Source organism: Oncorhynchus mykiss, chromosome 2 (assembly GCF_013265735.2).
Source record: "Oncorhynchus mykiss isolate Arlee chromosome 2, USDA_OmykA_1.1, whole genome shotgun sequence".
NCBI classification, from domain to species: domain Eukaryota; kingdom Metazoa; phylum Chordata; class Actinopteri; order Salmoniformes; family Salmonidae; genus Oncorhynchus; species Oncorhynchus mykiss.
In genome coordinates, this window is record NC_048566.1 from 101,516,298 (window position 1) to 101,534,495 (window position 18,198).

General features: G+C 47.0%; 1 protein-coding gene across 4 annotated transcripts in view; it reads right to left on the reverse strand.

The window, feature by feature from the left end:
* LOC110501253 (protein phosphatase 1 regulatory subunit 12A) overlaps positions 1-18,198 on the reverse strand; it is a 71,609-nt gene that overhangs the window by 34,156 nt on the left and 19,255 nt on the right. For 2 of the 4 annotated variants that reach the window (XM_036961033.1, XM_036961016.1), the window contains exons 4-12: positions 16,418-16,574; positions 13,398-13,542; positions 12,596-12,670; positions 9,980-10,065; positions 8,499-8,707; positions 7,608-7,717; positions 7,139-7,372; positions 3,972-4,054; positions 2,115-2,201 (exon numbers count right to left, since the gene is read on the reverse strand). In XM_036961033.1, the coding sequence (XP_036816928.1) occupies positions 2,115-2,201; positions 3,972-4,054; positions 7,139-7,372; positions 7,608-7,717; positions 8,499-8,707; positions 9,980-10,065; positions 12,596-12,670; positions 13,398-13,542; positions 16,418-16,574 (1,186 nt within the window). The remainder of the gene's footprint in view (positions 1-2,114; positions 2,202-3,971; positions 4,055-7,138; positions 7,373-7,607; positions 7,718-8,498; positions 8,708-9,979; positions 10,066-12,595; positions 12,671-13,397; positions 13,543-16,417; positions 16,575-18,198) is intronic. The other 2 variants (XM_036961034.1, XM_036961026.1) reach the window with 1 other exon arrangement.

The window sequence follows — 18,198 nt, forward strand, 5'->3', positions numbered from 1 at the left end:
GGTGTATCCTGGCTATGTCCTGGTGTATCCTGGCTATGTCCTGGTGTATCCTGACTATGTCCTGGTGTATCCTGACTATGTCCTGGTGTATCCTGGCTATGTCCTGGTGTGTCCTGGTGCATCCTGGCTATGTCCTGGTGTATCCTGGCTATGCCCCTGGTGTATCCTGGTGTATCCTGGCTATGTCCCTGGTGTATCCTGACCATGTCCTGGTGTATCCTGGCTATGTCCCTGGTGTATCCTGGCTATGTCCTGGTGTGTCCTGGTGTATCCTGGCTATGTCCCTGGTGTATCCTGGCTATGTCCCTGGTGTATCCTGGTGTATCCTGGCTATGTCCTGGTGTATCCTGGCTATGTCCCTGGTGTATCCTGTTGTATCCTGGCTATGTCCCTGGTGTATCCTGGCTATGTCCCTGGTGTATCCTGGCTATGTCCCTGGTGTATCCTGGTGTATCCTGGCAATGTCCTGGTGTATCCTGGCTATGTCCTGGTGTATCCTGGCTATGTCCCTGGTATATCCTGCTATGTCCCTGGTGTATCCTGGCTATGTCCTGGTGTATCCTGGCTATGTCCCTGGTGTATCCTGGCTATGTCCCTGGTGTATCCTGGTGTATCCTGGCTATGTCCCTGGTGTATCCTGGTGTACCCTGGCTATGTCCCTAGTGTATCCTGGCTATGTCCTGGTGTATCCTGGCTATGTCCTGGTGTATCCTGGCTATGTCCTGGTGTATCCTGGCTCTCTCCCTGGTGTATCCTGGCGATGCCCTGGTATATCCTGGCTATGTCCTGGTGTATCCTGGCTATGTCCCTGGTGTGTCCTGGTGTATCCTGGTGTGTCCTGGTGTATCCTGGCTATGTCCTGGTGTATCCTGGTGTATCCTGGCTATGTCCCTGGTATATCCTGGCTATGCCCTGGTGTATCCTGGCTATGTCCCTGGTGTATCCTGGCTATGTCCCTGGCTATGTCCTGGTGTATCCTGGCTATGTCCTGGTGTATCCTGGTGTATCCTGGCTATGTCCCTGGTGTATCCTGGTGTATCCTGGCTATGTCCTGGTGTATCCTGGCTATGTCCCTGGTGGATCCTGGTGTATCCTGGCTATGTCCTGGTGTATCCTGACTATGTCCTGGTGTATCCTGGCTATGTCCTGGTGTATCCTGGCTATGTCCTGGTGTATCCTGGCTATGTCCTGGTGTATCCTGGCTATGTCCTGGTGTATCCTGGCTATGTCCTGGTGTATCCTGACTATGTCCTGGTGTATCCTGACTATGTCCTGGTGTATCCTGGCTATGTCCTGGTGTATCCTGGCTATGTCCTGGTGTATCCTGGCTATGTCCTGGTGTATCCTGGCTATGTCCTGGTGTATCCTGGCTATGTCCTGGTGTATCCTGACTATGTCCTGGTGTATCCTGGCTATGTCCTGGTGTGTCCTGGTGCATCCTGGCTATGCCCTGGTGTATCCTGGCTATGTCCTGGTGTATCCTGGCTATGTCCCTGGTGTATCCTGGTGTATCCTGGCTATGTCCCTGGTGTATCCTGACCATGTCCTGGTGTATCCTGGCTATGTCCCTGGTGTATCCTGGCTATGTCCTGGTGTATCCTGGTGTATCCTGGCTATGTCCCTGGTGTGTCCTGGTGTATCCTGGTGTATCCTGGCTATGTCCCTGGTGTATCCTGGCTATGTCCCTGGTGTATCCTGGCTATGTCCTGGTGTATCCTGTATTGCTCTAACATACATGTCTGTTTTCTGCTTTGCCACCTTCCTGTTAGGTTCTGGTTTTCCGTCCTGCAGGAAGTTGGTACAGAGTACCTTGTTCTCTGGCTGGATTTACTATCATCTTAACGCGATGCATGTTCTGGCAGCGAGAGAGCAGAGTCTACAGGCCACGTTCTGACGTACTGCGTGTATCTTATCTAACAAATGGTTCAACCAACCAAGCGGAGTTTCCTGTCTGAACCTGGTTAAAGAAAGGCTGAATGAACATAATATTCAGGAGACATCCAGCGACAATACTGAACACACAAACACCACAGAACGGGAAATTCACACTTCAACCAGAAGCCCCAAGAGTGGGAAGACACACCGACGGACGGAACCAAGGCTGTAGGACATACCTGAGAGGCAAGGAGGGGGTGGAGCTACTGAGATCACATCCTGTGCTATTGAGGCGGCGGGTGTAAGAGGCGCTACGACTCAGCCAGCTGAGAGAGAGGGAGAGAGGAGGAGGGGTGTAAGAGGCGCTACGACTCAGCCAGCTGAGAGAGAGGGAGAGAAGAGAGAGGAGGGGTGTAAGAGGCGCTACGACTCAGCCAGCTGAGAGAGAGGGAGAGAGGAGGAGGGGTGTAAGAGGCGCTACGACTCAGCCAGCTGAGAGAGAGGGAGAGAGGTGTAAGAGGCGCTACGACTCAGCCAGCTGAGAGAGAGGGAGAGGAGAGAGAGGAGGAGGGGTGTAAGAGGCGCTACGACTCAACCAGCTGGGAGAGAGGGAGAGAAGAGAGAGGAGGAGGGGTGTAAGAGGCGCTACGACTCAACCAGCTGGGAGAGAGGGAGAGAGGAGGAGGGGTGTAAGAGGTGCTACAACTCAACCAGCTGAGAGAGAGGGAGAGAGGAGGAGGGGTGTAAGAGGCGCTACAACTCAACCAGCTGAGAGAGAGGGAGAGAGGAGGAGGGGTGTAAGAGGCGCTACAACTCAACCAGCTGAGAGAGAGGGAGAGAAAGGGGGGGTGATGCAGTGAAGCTCAAAACCTGTTTAGCTATTCTCACAAACGCACTCAGCCACACACACACAGTGAAGCCGATGAGCAGCCTTTCACTTCCATTCCATACTGTGGTACGTGACAGCATCATGTGAGGCAAGCTGAGCCCACCTGCTAGTGTTGTCTGGGTTGGTGTCTGGTATACTGAAGAGACGTCTGGTTGGAATGGGGTTCACAAACCTGCTACTGCTGTCTGGGTTGCTGTCTGGTATACTGAAGAGACGTCTGGTTGGACTGGGGTTCACAAACCTGCTAGTGCTGTCTGGGTTGCTGTCTGGTATACTGAAGAGACGTCTGGTTGGAATGGGGTTCACAAACCTGCTAGTGCTGTCTGGGTTGCTGTCTGGTATACTGAAGAGACGTCTGGTTGGACTGGGGTTCACAAACCTGCTAGTGCTGTCTGGGTTGCTGTCTGGTATACTGAAGAGACGTCTGGTTGGACTGGGGTTCACAAACCTGCTAGTGCTGTCTGGGTTGCTGTCTGGTATACTGAAGAGACGTCTGGTTGGACTGGGGTTCACAAACCTGCTAGTGCTGTCTGGGTTGCTGTCTGGTATACTGAAGACACGTCTGGTTGGACTGGGGTTCACAAACCTGCTAGTGCTGTCTGGGTTGGTGTCTGGTATACTGAAGAGACGTCTGGTTGGAATGGGGTTCACAAACCTGCTAGTGCTGTCTGGGTTGCCGTCTGGTATACTGAAGAGACGTCTGGTTGGAATGGGGTTCACAAACCTGCTACTGCTGTCTGGGTTGCTGTCTGGTATACTGAAGAGACGTCTGGTTGGACTGGGGTTCACAAACCTGCTAGTGCTGTCTGGGTTGCTGTCTGGTATACTGAAGAGACGTCTGGTTGGACTGGGGTTCACAAACCTGCTAGTGCTGTCTGGGTTGCCGTCTGGTATACTGAAGAGACGTCTGGTTGGAATGGGGTTCACAAACCTGCTAGTGCTGTCTGGGTTGCTGTCTGGTATACTGAAGAGACGTCTGGTTGGAATGGGGTTCACAAACCTGCTAGTGCTGTCTGGGTTGCTGTCTGGTATACTGAAGAGACGTCTGGTTGGAATGGGGTTCACAAACCTGCTAGTGCTGTCTGGGTTGCTGTCTGGTATACTGAAGACACGTCTGGTTGGACTGGGGTTCACAAACCTGCTAGTGCTGTCTGGGTTGCCGTCTGGTATACTGAAGAGACGTCTGGTTGGACTGGGGTTCACAAACCTGCTAGTGCTGTCTGGGTTGGTGTCTGGTATACTGAAGAGACGTCTGGTTGGACTGGGGTTCACTCTGGCAGTCCTGGGTTCCTGAAAGTACAAGGACGTTTGATGATCTATCAATATCTAGCTATGAATAGTTTCAAACATATCACTACTAACTAGATGGTCCAGTCTAAGAGGACAGTAGTGATGTAGTTGGTCCAGTCTAAGAGGACAGTAGTGATGTAGTTGGTCCAGTCTAAGAGGACAGTAGTGATGTATTTGGTCCAGTCTAAGAGGACAGTAGTGATGTAGATGGTCCAGTCTAAGAGGACAGTAGTGATGTAGATGGTCCAGTCTAAGAGGACAGTAGTGATGTAGATGGTCCAGTCTAAGAGGACAGTAGTGATGTAGATGGTCCAGTCTAAGAGGTCAGTAGTGATGTAGATGGTCCAGTCTAAGAGGACAGTAGTGATGTAGTTGGTCCAGTCTAAGAGGACAGTAGTGATGTCGTTGGTCCAGTCTAAGAGGTCAGTAGTGATGTATTTGGTCCAGTCTAAGAGGACAGTAGTGATGTCGTTGGTCCAGTCTAAGAGGTCAGTAGTGTATTAGAGGTGGTGATGTAGTTGGTCCAGTCTAAGAGGACAGTAGTGATGTAGATGGTCCAGTCTAAGAGGACAGTAGCGATGTAGATGGTCCAGTCTAAGAGGACAGTAGTGATGTCGTTGGTCCAGTCTAAGAGGTCAGTAGTGATGTATTTGGTCCAGTCTAAGAGGACAGTAGTGATGTAGATGGTCCAGTCTAAGAGGACAGTAGTGATGTCGTTGGTCCAGTCTAAGAGGACAGTAGTGATGTCGTTGGTCCAGTCTAAGAGGACAGTAGTGATGTCGTTGGTCCAGTCTAAGAGGTCAGTAGTGTATTAGAGGTGGTGATGTAGTTGGTCCAGTCTAAGAGGACAGTAGTGATGTAGATGGTCCAGTCTAAGAGGACAGTAGTGATGTAGATGGTCCATTCTAAGAGGACAGTTGTGTATTAGAGGTGCTGATGTAGATGGTCCAGTCTAAGAGGACAGTAGTGATGTAGATGGTCCAGTCTAAGAGGACAGTTGTGTATTAGAGGTGCTGATGTAGATGGTCCAGTCTAAGAGGACAGTAGTGATGTAGATGGTCCAGTCTAAGAGGACAGTTGTGTATTAGATGGTCCAGTCTAAGAGGACAGTAGTGATGTATTTGGTCCAGTCTAAGAGGACAGTAGTGATGTAGTTGGTCCAGTCTAAGAGGTCAGTAGTGTATTAGAGGTGGTGATGTAGATGGTCCAGTCTAAGAGGACAGTAGTGATGTCGTTGGTCCAGTCTAAGAGGTCAGTTGTGTATTAGAGGTGCTGATGTAGATGGTCCAGTCTAAGAGGACAGTAGTGATGTAGATGGTCCAGTCTAAGAGGACAGTAGTGATGTAGATGGTCCAGTCTAAGAGGACAGTAGTGATGTAGATGGTCCAGTCTAAGAGGACAGTAGTGATGTAGATGGTCCAGTCTAAGAGGACAGTAGTGATGTAGATGGTCCAGTCTAAGAGGACAGTAGTGATGTAGATGGTCCAGTCTAAGAGGTCAGTAGTGATGTAGATGGTCCAGTCTAAGAGGACAGTAGTGATGTAGTTGGTCCAGTCTAAGAGGACAGTAGTGATGTCGTTGGTCCAGTCTAAGAGGTCAGTAGTGATGTATTTGGTCCAGTCTAAGAGGACAGTAGTGATGTCGTTGGTCCAGTCTAAGAGGTCAGTAGTGTATTAGAGGTGGTGATGTAGTTGGTCCAGTCTAAGAGGACAGTAGTGATGTAGATGGTCCAGTCTAAGAGGACAGTAGCGATGTAGATGGTCCAGTCTAAGAGGACAGTAGTGATGTCGTTGGTCCAGTCTAAGAGGTCAGTAGTGATGTCGTTGGTCCAGTCTAAGAGGACAGTAGTGATGTCGTTGGTCCAGTCTAAGAGGACAGTAGTGATGTCGTTGGTCCAGTCTAAGAGGTCAGTAGTGTATTAGAGGTGGTGATGTAGTTGGTCCAGTCTAAGAGGACAGTAGTGATGTAGATGGTCCATTCTAAGAGGACAGTTGTGTATTAGAGGTGCTGATGTAGATGGTCCAGTCTAAGAGGACAGTAGTGATGTAGATGGTCCAGTCTAAGAGGACAGTTGTGTATTAGAGGTGCTGATGTAGATGGTCCAGTCTAAGAGGACAGTAGTGATGTCGTTGGTCCAGTCTAAGAGGTCAGTAGTGATGTATTTGGTCCAGTCTAAGAGGACAGTAGTGATGTAGTTGGTCCAGTCTAAGAGGTCGGTAGTGTATTAGAGGTGGTGATGTAGATGGTCCAGTCTAAGAGGACAGTAGTGATGTCGTTGGTCCAGTCTAAGAGGTCAGTTGTGTATTAGAGGTGCTGATGTAGATGGTCCAGTCTAAGAGGACAGTAGTGATGTAGATGGTCCAGTCTAAGAGGACAGTAGTGATGTATTTGGTCCAGTCTAAGAGGACAGTAGTGATGTAGTTGGTCCAGTCTAAGAGGTCAGTAGTGTATTAGAGGTGGTGATGTAGATGGTCCAGTCTAAGAGGACAGTAGTGATGTCGTTGGTCCAGTCTAAGAGGTCAGTTGTGTATTAGAGGTGCTGATGTAGATGGTCCAGTCTAAGAGGACAGTAGTGATGTAGATGGTCCAGTCTAGGAGGACAGTAGTGATGTAGATGGTCCAGTCTAAGAGGACAGTAGTGATGTAGATGGTCCAGTCTAAGAGGACAGTAGTGCATTAGAGGTAGTGATGTAGTTGGTCCAGTCTAAGATGTAGTTGTATTTCCTTGATTCCTTGTGTTCTCTCTCCTTGCGTACTTCTCTAAATAGATTAGAGGTTGTTTTGTGAAGGAAATGAGGAGAGGAATCAAAGAAATACAATGAGGAGAGGAATCAAGGGAATACAATGAGGGGACGAATCAAGGGAATACAATGAGGAGACGAATCAAGGGAATACAATGAGGAGACGAATCAAGGGAATACAATGAGGAGACGAATCAAGGGAATACAACTCAAATTCACCCTGTGATGCTCCTGTACTGTATCTGTAAAGAATCAACAGTTGTCACAAATAATTCTCAGCCTGTGATGCTCCGGTACCTTTTAAAGGTGTGTTTTTATCATCAATGTGGTCTGGTTCCAGTACCTTCGTGTCTGTACTGGTGTCAGAGCTGAGGCGTGGGCTGGAGGCAGAGCGGATCATACCCAGGCCCGACTGAGGCGCCCCGCGGTTGGACTCCTGGCTTGGGTCGGTGGTACCTGAAGGCCCCAGGGTCACGGAGCTGCCTGCTTTACGAAGAGAGGTCCTCCAGGAGCCAGGGGCAGCACCAGGGGCTGAGCTAGGTGCTGCCTCTGGGGCTGGGGGCTTCCCTGGGTCCTGCTGCAGAAGGAGAGAGAGATGTACGATTCACTGATCAAATCAACTTAGATTAATGACCTGCCAACAGAGGTAATAAAAGACAATTTACCAAATCACTTTAAATAGTCAATAGCAGAGTGCACAGGTTGTTCATCTGAGTCCCCCCCAGGCCGTAGCTGACTCCATCACCAGGGAGATACCAAGTCATAGCTGCCCTACCCAGCATTCTGGCGTTTAAACACCAACAGAAACATACCTTTTTAACAGTGTTTCCTGAAGTGCTGGTTGCCATGGAGGTAGCATGGGGGGAGGAGCTGTTGCGTTTGTTGTTCAAGTTGTTGATGATCTCTCGGTTTTTGGCTTTCTCTGCAACAATCACCATCAGCCAGTTAATGACATGATTCTCTGCAACAATCACCATCAGCCAGTTAATGACATGATTCTCTGCAACAATCACCATCAGCCAGTTAATGACATGATTCTCTGCAACAATCACCATCAGCCAGTTAATGACATGATTCTCTGCAACAATCACCATCAGCCAGTTAATGACATGATTCTCTGCAACAATCACCATCAGCCAGTTAATGACATGATTCTCTGCAACAATCACCATCAGCCAGTTAATGACATGATTCTCTGCAACAATCACCATCAGCCAGTTAATGACATGATTCTCTGCAACAATCACCATCAGCCAGTTAATGACATGATTCTCTGCAACAATCACCATCAGCCAGTTAATGACATGATTCTCTACAATAGAACAAGTCCACATGATTCCCTACAATAGAACAACTCCACATGATTCCCTACAATAGAACAACTCCACATGATTCCCTACAATAGAACAACTCCACATGATTCCCTACAATAGAACAAGTCCACATGATTCCCTACAATAGAACAACTCCACATGATTCCCTACAATAGAACAACTCCACATGATTCCCTACAATAGAACAACTCCACATGATTCCCTACAATAGAACAACTCCACAATGGGTTTCAGTCTTTTAGGTATCTGTCATGACAGGGTTTAGGTCCATTCCATTTCAATTCAGTAAACTCAAATGTTACTTCATGAATGGACTAGACTGAAATGCACTTGACACCAGGGAAACTTCATTTTCTCTCAGTCGCTCACCCGATTCTGCATCGCTCTCAGACTCGTCCTCCTCTTCTTCTGAACTGGAGCTGCTGGAGGCTTGGGCCTGTCCCTGTGTCCCATGCTGAGTCTGTACCCCCTCCTCATCCTCATCCTCAGCAGGGCTGCTGGTCAGGGCAGGGGGAGGGTGCTTCTCCCTCTCGTGGAGGCAGATCTTCTCTCGGCTGCTCATACGAGAGATTGAGGTCCTGCAGGGGAGAGGATGACAGCTAGGCATGGAGGAACCAATCAGTGACGGTGATCACTAAGGGCGAAGACAATCCGTGTGTGTGCGTAAACTAAAACAAACAAAACCAGGATTTGGACTGTAACTGGATCCTGTGTGGGAGACTGAGGGACAGCTTAACTATATGAATAGTATTGGATGACCAGGCCATCACTGTAGATAACAACTGTGTCTGATTCTATTGGTAGAGAGGTGTCAGGTGGGTAACAGACAGTGTGATTCTATTGGTAGAGAGGTGTCAGGTGGGTAACAGACAGTGTGATTCTACTGGTAGAGGTGTCAGGTGGGTAACAGACAGTGTGATTCTATTGGTAGAGAGGTGTCAGGTGGGTAACAGACAGTGTCTGATTCTATTGGTAGAGAGGTGTCAGGTGGGTAACAGACAGTCTGATTATATTAGTAGAGAGGTGTCAGGTGGGTAACAGACAGTGTGATTCTATTGGTAGAGAGGTGTCAGGTGGGTAACAGACAGTCTGATTCTATTAGTAGAGAGGTGTCAGGTGGGTAACAGACAGTGTGATTCTATTGGTAGAGAGGTGTCAGGTGGGTAACAGACAGTGTGATTCTATTGGTAGAGGTGTCAGGTGGGTAACAGACAGTGTCTGATTCTATTGGTAGAGAGGTGTCAGGTGGGTAACAGACAGTCTGATTATATTAGTAGAGAGGTGTCAGGTGGGTAACAGACAGTGTGATTCTATTGGTAGAGAGGTGTCAGGTGGGTAACAGACAGTCTGATTCTATTAGTAGAGAGGTGTCAGGTGGGTAACAGACAGTGTGATTCTATTGGTAGAGAGGTGTCAGGTGGGTAACAGACAGTGTGATTCTATTGGTAGAGAGGTGTCAGGTGGGTAACAGACAGTGTGATTCTACTGGTAGAGAGGTGTCAGGTGGGTAACAGACAGTGTCTGATTCTATTGGTAGAGAGGTGTCAGGTGGGTAACAGACAGTGTGATTCTATTGGTAGAGAGGTGTCAGGTGGGTAACAGACAGTGTGATTCTATTGGTAGAGAGGTGTCAGGTGGGTAACAGACAGTGTGATTCTACTGGTAGAGAGGTGTCAGGTGGGTAACAGAGTGTGATTCTATTGGTAGAGAGGTGTCAGGTGGGTAAAAGACAGTGGCTGATTCTCTTGGCTCATATCAGTAACACACTAAGCTACGTCTGTGGTTCTGTATCAGTGATTCCTAGGTGGGTAACAGACTGGCACAGACAACAGACATGCTGGGGCACTGACTTGCGTGGTCGAACCGATGCCATATTGATAGGAGGGCTGGTCTCGATGACAGGAGGCTGGGACAGCTTGGCTTTTTCTGTACGCAGCTAGAGAGATATACAGGAAGACATATACAGAGTAAATATACAGGAAGACATATACAGAGTAAATATACAGGAAGACATATACAGAGTAAATATACAGGAAGACATATACAGAGTAAATATACAGGAAGACATATACAGAGTAAATATACAGAGTAAATATACAGGAAGACATATACAGAGTAAATATACAGGAAGACATATACAGAGTAAATATACAGGAAGACATATACAGAGTAAATATACAGAGTAAATATACAGGAAGACATATACAGAGTAAATATACAGGAAGACATATACAGAGTAAATATACAGAGTAAATATACAGGAAGACATATACAGAGTAAATATATAGAGTCAATATACAGCGTCAATATAGAGGAAGACATATACAGAGTAAATATTTATTGATTTATTTATTTTCACCTTTATTTAACCAAGTAGGCAAGTTGAGAACAAGTTCTCATTTACAATTGCGATCTGGCCAAGATAAAGCAAAGCAGTTCGACACATACAACGACACAGAGTTACACATGGAGTAAAACAAACATACAGTCAATAATACAGTAGAAAAATAAGTATATATACAATGTGAGCAAATGAGGTGAGAAGGGAGGTAATGGCAAAAAAAGGCCATGGTGGCAAGGTAAATACAATATAGCAAGTAAAACACTGGAATGGTAGATTTGCAATGGAAGAATGTGCAAAGTAGAAATAAAAATAATGGGGTGCAAAGGAGCAAAATAAATAAATAAATATTCTGTGAGCTGCTCTGACAGTTGGTGCTTAAAGCTAGTGGGGGAGATAAGTGTTTCCAGTTTCAGAGATTTTTGTAGTTCGTTCCAGTCATTGGCAGCAGAGAACTGGAAGGAGAGGCGGCCAAAGGAAGAATTGGCTTTGGGGTTCACCAGAGAGATATACCTGCTGGAGCACGTGCTACAGGTGGGTGCTGCTATGGTGACCAGCGAGCTGAGATAAGGGGGGACTTTACCTAGCAGGGTCTTGTAGATGACCTGGAGCCAGTAGGTTTGGCGACGAGTATGAAGTGAGGGCCAGCCAATAAGAGCGTACAGGTCGCAGTGGTGGGTAGTATATGGGGCTTTAGTGACAAAACGGATGGCACTGTGATGGACTGCATCCAATTTATTGAGTAGGGTCTTGGAGGCAATTTTGTAAATGACATCGCTGAAGTCGAGGATCGGTGGGATGGTCAGTTTTACGAGGGTATGTTTGGCAGCATGAGTGAAGGATGCTTTGTTGCGAAATAGGAAGCCAATTCTAGATTTAACTTTGGATTGGAGATGTTTGATGTGAGTCTGGAAGGAGAGTTTACAGTCTAACCAGACACCTAGGTATTTGTCCACATATTCTAAGTCAGAGCCGTCCAGAGTAGTGATGGACAGGCGAGCAGGTGCAGGCAGCGATCGGTTGAAGAGCATGCATTTAGTTTTACTCGTATTTAAGAGCAATTGGAGGCCACGGAAGGAGAGTTGTATGGCATTGAAGCTCGCCTGGAGGTTTGTTAACACAGTGTCCAAAGAAGGGCCAGAAGTATACAGAATGGTGTCGTCTGTGTAGAGGTGGATCAGTGAATCACCAGCAGCAAGAGTGACATCATTGATGTAAACAGAGAAGAGAGTCGGTCCAAGAATTGAACTCTGTGGCACCCCCATAGAGACTACCAGAGGTCTGGACAACAGACCCTCCGATTTGACACACTGAACTCTATCAGAGAAGTAGTTGGTAAACCAGGCGAGGCAATCATTTGAGAAACCAAGGCTGTCGAGTCTGCCGAAGAGGATGTGGTGATTGACAGAGTCGAAAGCCTTGGCCAGATCAATGAATACGGCTGCACAGTAATGTTTCTTATCGATGGCAGTTAAGATATCGTTTAGGACCTTGAGCGTGGCTGAGGTGCACCCATGACCAGCTCTGAAACCAGATTGCATAGCGGAGAAGGTATGGTGGGATTCTAAATGTTCGGTAATCTGTTTGTTGACTTGGCTTTCGAAGACCTTAGAAAGGCAGGGTAGGATAGATATAGGTCTGTAGCAGTTTGGGTCAAGAGTGTCCCCCCCTTTGAAGAAGGGGATGACAGCAGCTGCTTTCCAATCTTTGGGAATCTCAGACGACACGAAAGAGAGGTTGAACAGGCTAGTAATAGGGGTGGCAACAATTTTGGGAGAGTAAATATACAGGAAGACATATACAGAGTAAATATACAGAGTCAATATACAGGAAGACATATACAGAGTAAATATACAGGAAGACATATACAGAGTAAATATACAGGAAGACATACAGTACCAGTGAAAGTTTGGACACACCTACTGATTCAAGTGTTTCCCTTTAGTTTTACTATTTTATAAAATTGTAGAATAGTGGAGACATCAACACTATGAAATAACACACATGGAATCATGTTGTAAAAAAAAAAAAAAAAAGAGTTAAATAAATCAAAAATATATTTTATATTAATAGTAGTGCACTTTATAGGACATAGGATGCCATTAGGACGGCGAAAGAGACTTACAGAATTTTGTTTCTTTGTCAGCTCCTCCAGAGTGTCCACTAGGGTGTCATCTGCTACCTCTAGAGGGGTTTGTCCCTGGAACAAGGACACACATCATTTAGTGCATTGACATTATGAGTGTCCAAAATGGCACCCTATTCCCTGGATAATACACTACTTTAGTAGTGCGCTATATAGGGAATAGGGTTCTATAGGGCTCTGGTCCAAAGTAGTGCACTATATAGGGAATAGGGTTCTATAGGGCTCTGGTCTAAAGTAGTGCACTATATAGGGAATAGGGTTCTATAGGGCCCTGGTCTAAAGTAGTGCACTATATAGGGAATAGGGTTCTATAGGGCTCTGGTCTAAAGTAGTGCACTATATAGGGAATAGGGTTCCATTTGTGTAACAATACTGCTGAGTCAGCATGTAGTACAGATGTGATTACATTGCATGAGCCGTTACATACTCAGCGTGATTGAGATGCTCCGTGTCTGGGCACATAGGGAGACTAATACAGCCCCAGACTGGAGGTGTCATAATACCCATAAAACCTAGCGGTCAAACAGGGAAACGCTTCCAATCGTTTTTCTACCATTCATTATCCTGATAGGGGAAAACCTGTAGGTGTGACTTTTCGATAACCGTGTAAATCTCTCTCGGACAAGGTGACTTTAATCAATAAAATGCAGCTGTATTTACTCTCAGATTGGAACATGCTAATTGTTGCTAATGCTAATGCTAATGCTAACATGCTGGGGGGGGGGGGGGTGTACTTAATGCTTTGTACATTCAGGGAGTGCGTGTATCTTCTCCCACTCACCACGTTGTTGAGAGCAGCCATCTCACACATGTTGTCAGCCAGCAGAGAACACACCTCCTGCTGTCCCCAGTGAGCAGCAGCATGCAGGGCTGTCCAGCCATCCACATCACCACTGTCCAAATCCAGACCACACTGGAGCAGGACCCTGTGAGGGGGCGGGGGGGGGGGGGGAGAGATGAACAGGGTGAGGGAGAGAGAGAGAGAGGAAGGGGAGAGAGAGAGAGAGACAGGAGAGGGAGAGAGAGAGACAGGAGAGGGAGAGAGATTGAGAGAGAGAGAGAGAGAGAGACAGGAGGGGGAGAGACAGATGGAGGGAGAGAGAGAGAGAGAGAGAGAGAGAGAGAGAGAGAGAGACAGGAGGGGGAGAGAGATATGGAGAGAGAGAGAGAGAGAGAGAGAGAGAGAGGAGGGGGAGAGAGAGATGGAGAGAGAGAGAGAGAGAGAGAGAGAGAGAGAGAGAGAGAGAGAGAGAGAGAGAGAGAGAGAGAGATGATGGTGAGAGACAGAGGAGGGGGAGTGAGATGAACAGGGTGAGGGAGAGAGAGGAAGGGGAGAGAAAGAGAGACAGGAGGGGGAGAGAGATGAACAGGGTGAGGGAGAGAGAGAGGAAGTGGAGAGAGCGAGAGAGAGAGAGAGAGAGAGGGTGAGACAGGAGGGGGAGAGAGAGATGAAGAGAGATGAGGGTGAGACAGGAGGGGGAGAGAGACAGGAGGGGGAGAGATATGAAGAGGGAGAGAGAGACGAAGAGGAAGGGGAGAAAGAGAAGCAGACAACTAGAAAGAGGAGGTTGAGGTAAGGCAAAATGTGAGGTGGTGATGAGGATGACTAACAATCAGGGCAACGTTGAGCATTTTTAGCATGTGTAGCATGTTTAGCATTTTTAGCATGTGTAGCATGTTTAGTATGTGTAGCATGTTTAGTATGTGTAGCATGTATAGTATGCGTAGCATGTATAGTATGTGTAGCATGTATAGTATGTGAAGCCTTTTTAGTATGTGTAGCATGTATAGTATGTGTTGCATGTTTAGTATGTGTAGCATGTATAGTATGTGTAGCCTTTTTAGTATGTGTAGCATGTATAGTATGTGTTGCATGTTTAGTATGTGTAGCATGTATAGTATTTGTAGCATGTTTAGCATGTTTAGCATGTGTAGCAAGTTTAGAATGTTTAGCATGTTTAGTATGTGTAGCATGTTTAGCATGTTTAGTATGTGTAGCGTGTTTAGTATGTGTAGCGTGTTTAGTATGTGTAGCATGTTTAGCATGTGTGGTATGCGTAGCATGTTTAGTACGCGTAGCATGTCTAGTATGTTTGGTATGCGTAGCATGTTTAGTACGTTTAGTATGCGTACCATGTCTAGTACATTTAGTATGCGTAGCATGTTTAGCATGTGTGGTATGCGTAGCATGTTTAGTACGCGTAGCATGTTTAGTACGTTTAGTATGCGTACCATGTCTAGTACATTTAGTATGTGTAGCATGTTTAGCATGTGTGGTATGCGTAGCATGTTTAGTACGCGTAGCATGTTTAGTACGTTTAGTATGCGTACCATGTCTAGTACATTTAGTATGTGTAGCATGTTTAGCATGTGTGGTATGCGTAGCATGTTTAGTACGCGTAGCATGTCTAGTATGTTTGGTATGCGTAGCATGTTTGGTACGTTTAGTATGCGTACCATGTCTAGTACATTTAGTATGCGTAGCATGTTTAGCATGTGTGGTATGCGTAGCATGTTTAGTACGCGTAGCATGTCTAGTATGTTTGGTATGCGTAGCATGTTTGGTACGTTTAGTATGCGTACCATGTCTAGTACATTTAGTATGCGTAGCATGTCTGGTATGTTTGGTATGCGTAGCATGTTTAGTATGTCTAGTATGTTTAGTATGTGTAGCATGTTTAGTATGCGTAGCATGTTTACTATGTTTAGTAGCACCTGGCCCACTGACTAGCACCCGACCCACTGACGAGCACCCGACCCACTAACGAGCACCCGACCCACTGACTAGCACCTGATCCACTGACTAGCAACTGGCCCACTGACTAGCACCCGGCCCACTGACTAGCACCCGACCCACTGACTAGAACCTGACTAGCACCTGACCCACTGACGAACACCTGACGAGCACCCGACCCACTGACGAACACCTGACGAGCACCCGACCCACTGACGAGCACCTGACCCACTGACTAGCACCCGACCCACTGACTAGCACCTGACCCACTGACTAGCACCCGACCCACTGACTAGCACCTGACTAGCACCCGACCCACTGACTAGCACCTGACGAGCACCTGACCCACTGACTAGCACCCGACCCACTGACTAGCACCCGACCCACTGACTAGCACCTGACTAGCACCCGACCCACTGACTAGCACCTGACGAGCACCTGACCCACTGACGAGCACCTGACCCACTGACTAGCACCCGACCCACTGACTAGCACCCGACCCACTGACTAGCACCTGACTAGCACCCGACCCACTGACTAGCACCTGACGAGCACCTGACCCACTGACTAGCACCCGACCCACTGACTAGCACCCGACCCACTGACGGGCACCCGACCCACTGACTAGCACCTGACGAGCACCTGACCCACTGACTAGCACCCGACCCACTGACTAGCACCTGACGAGCACCTGACCCACTGACTAGCACCCGACCCACTGACTAGCACCCGACCCACTGACGAGCACCCAACCCACTGACTAGCACTTTGACTAGCACCCGACCCACTGACTAGCACCCGACCCACTGACTAGCACCTAACCCACTGACTAGCGCCTGACGAGCACCCAACCCACTGACTAGCACCTAACCCACTGACTAGCGCCTGACGAGCACCCAACCCACTGACTAGCACCTAACCCACTGACTAGCGCCTGACGAGCACCCGACCCACTGACTAGCACCTGACTAGCACCTGACGAGCACCTGACGCACTGACTAGCACCTGACGAGCACCTCACCCACTGACTAGCACCTGACCCACTGACGAGCACCTGACCCACTCACTTCATGACCTCTATGTAGCCCTTGGCAGCGGCCACGTGCAGCGCTGTGGCCTTGGTGTTAGGATGAGGTGTCAACACGCCACTTCCTGCCAGCACCGCGTTGGCATCCGCCAGCATCACCCGCTCTTCTTCCCGCCGTGCCATGTCCACGTCAACCCCTAAGAGAGAGGAAGAGGGACACAGGCAACAAACTACATAATAATCCCTAGTTGACCTGCATCTAGAACACCCAGACTACATAATAATCCCTAGTTGACCTGCTTCTAGTATTATAGAACACCCAGACTACAAAATAATCCCTAGTTACCCTGCTTCTAGTATTATAGAACACCCAGACTACATAATAATCCCTAGTTGACCTGCTTCTAGTATTACAGAACACCCAGACTACATAATAATCCTTAGTTACCCTGCTTCTAGAACACCCAGACTACATAATAATCCTTAGTTACCTGCATCTAGAACACCCAGACTAGATAATAATCCCTAGTTGACCTGCTTCTAGTATTATAGAACACCCAGACTACATAATAATCCCTAGTTGACCTGCTTCTAGTATTACAGAACACCCAGACTACATAATAATCCTTAGTTACCTGCATCTAGAACACCCAGACTACATAATAATCCCTAGCTGACCTGCTTCTAGTATTATAGAACACCCAGACTACATAATAATCCTTAGTTACCCTGCTTCTAGAACACCCAGACTACATAATAATCCTTAGTTACCCTGCTTCTAGAACACCCAGACTAGATAATAATCCCTAGTTGACCTGCTTCTAGTATTACAGAACACCCAGACTACATAATAATCCTTAGTTACCTGCATCTAGAAAACCCAGCCTACATAATAATCCCTAGTTACCCTGCTTCTAGAACACCCAGACTACATAATAATCCCTAGTTGACCTGCTTCTAGTATTACAGAACACCCAGACTACATAATAATCCTTAGTTACCCTGCTTCTAGAACACCCAGACTACATAATAATCCTTAGTTACCCTGCTTCTAGAACATCCAGACTACATAATAATCCCTAGTTGACCTGCTTCTAGTATTATATAACACCCAGACTACATAATAATCCCTAGTTACCCTGCATCTAGTATTATAGAACACCCAGACTACATAATAATCCCTAGTTGACCTGCTTCTAGTATTATAGAACACCCAGACTACATAATAATCCCTAGTTGACCTGCTTCTAGTATTATATAACACCCAGACTACATAATAATCCCTAGTTACCCTGCTTCTAGAACACCCAGACTACATAATAATCCCTAGTTGACCTGCATCTAGAACACCCAGCCTACATAATAATCCCTAGTTACCTGCATCTAGTATTATAGAACACCCAGACTACATAATAATTCCTAGTTACCCTGCTTCTAGAACACCCAGACTACATAATAATCCCTAGTTACCTGCATCTAGTATTATAGAACACCCAGACTACATAATAATTCCTAGTTACCCTGCTTCTAGAACACCCAGACTACATAATAATCCCTAGTTACCCTGCTTCTAGAACACACCCAGCCTACATAATAATCCCTAGTTACCTGCATCTAGTATTATAGAACACCCAGACTACATAATAATTCCTAGTTACCCTGCTTCTAGAACACCCAGACTACATAATAATCCCTAGTTACCCTGCTTCTAGAACACCCAGACTACATAATAATCCCTAGTTACCCTGCTTCTAGTATTATAGAACACCCAGACTACATAATAATCCTTAGTTACCCTGCTTCTAGAACACCCAGCCTACA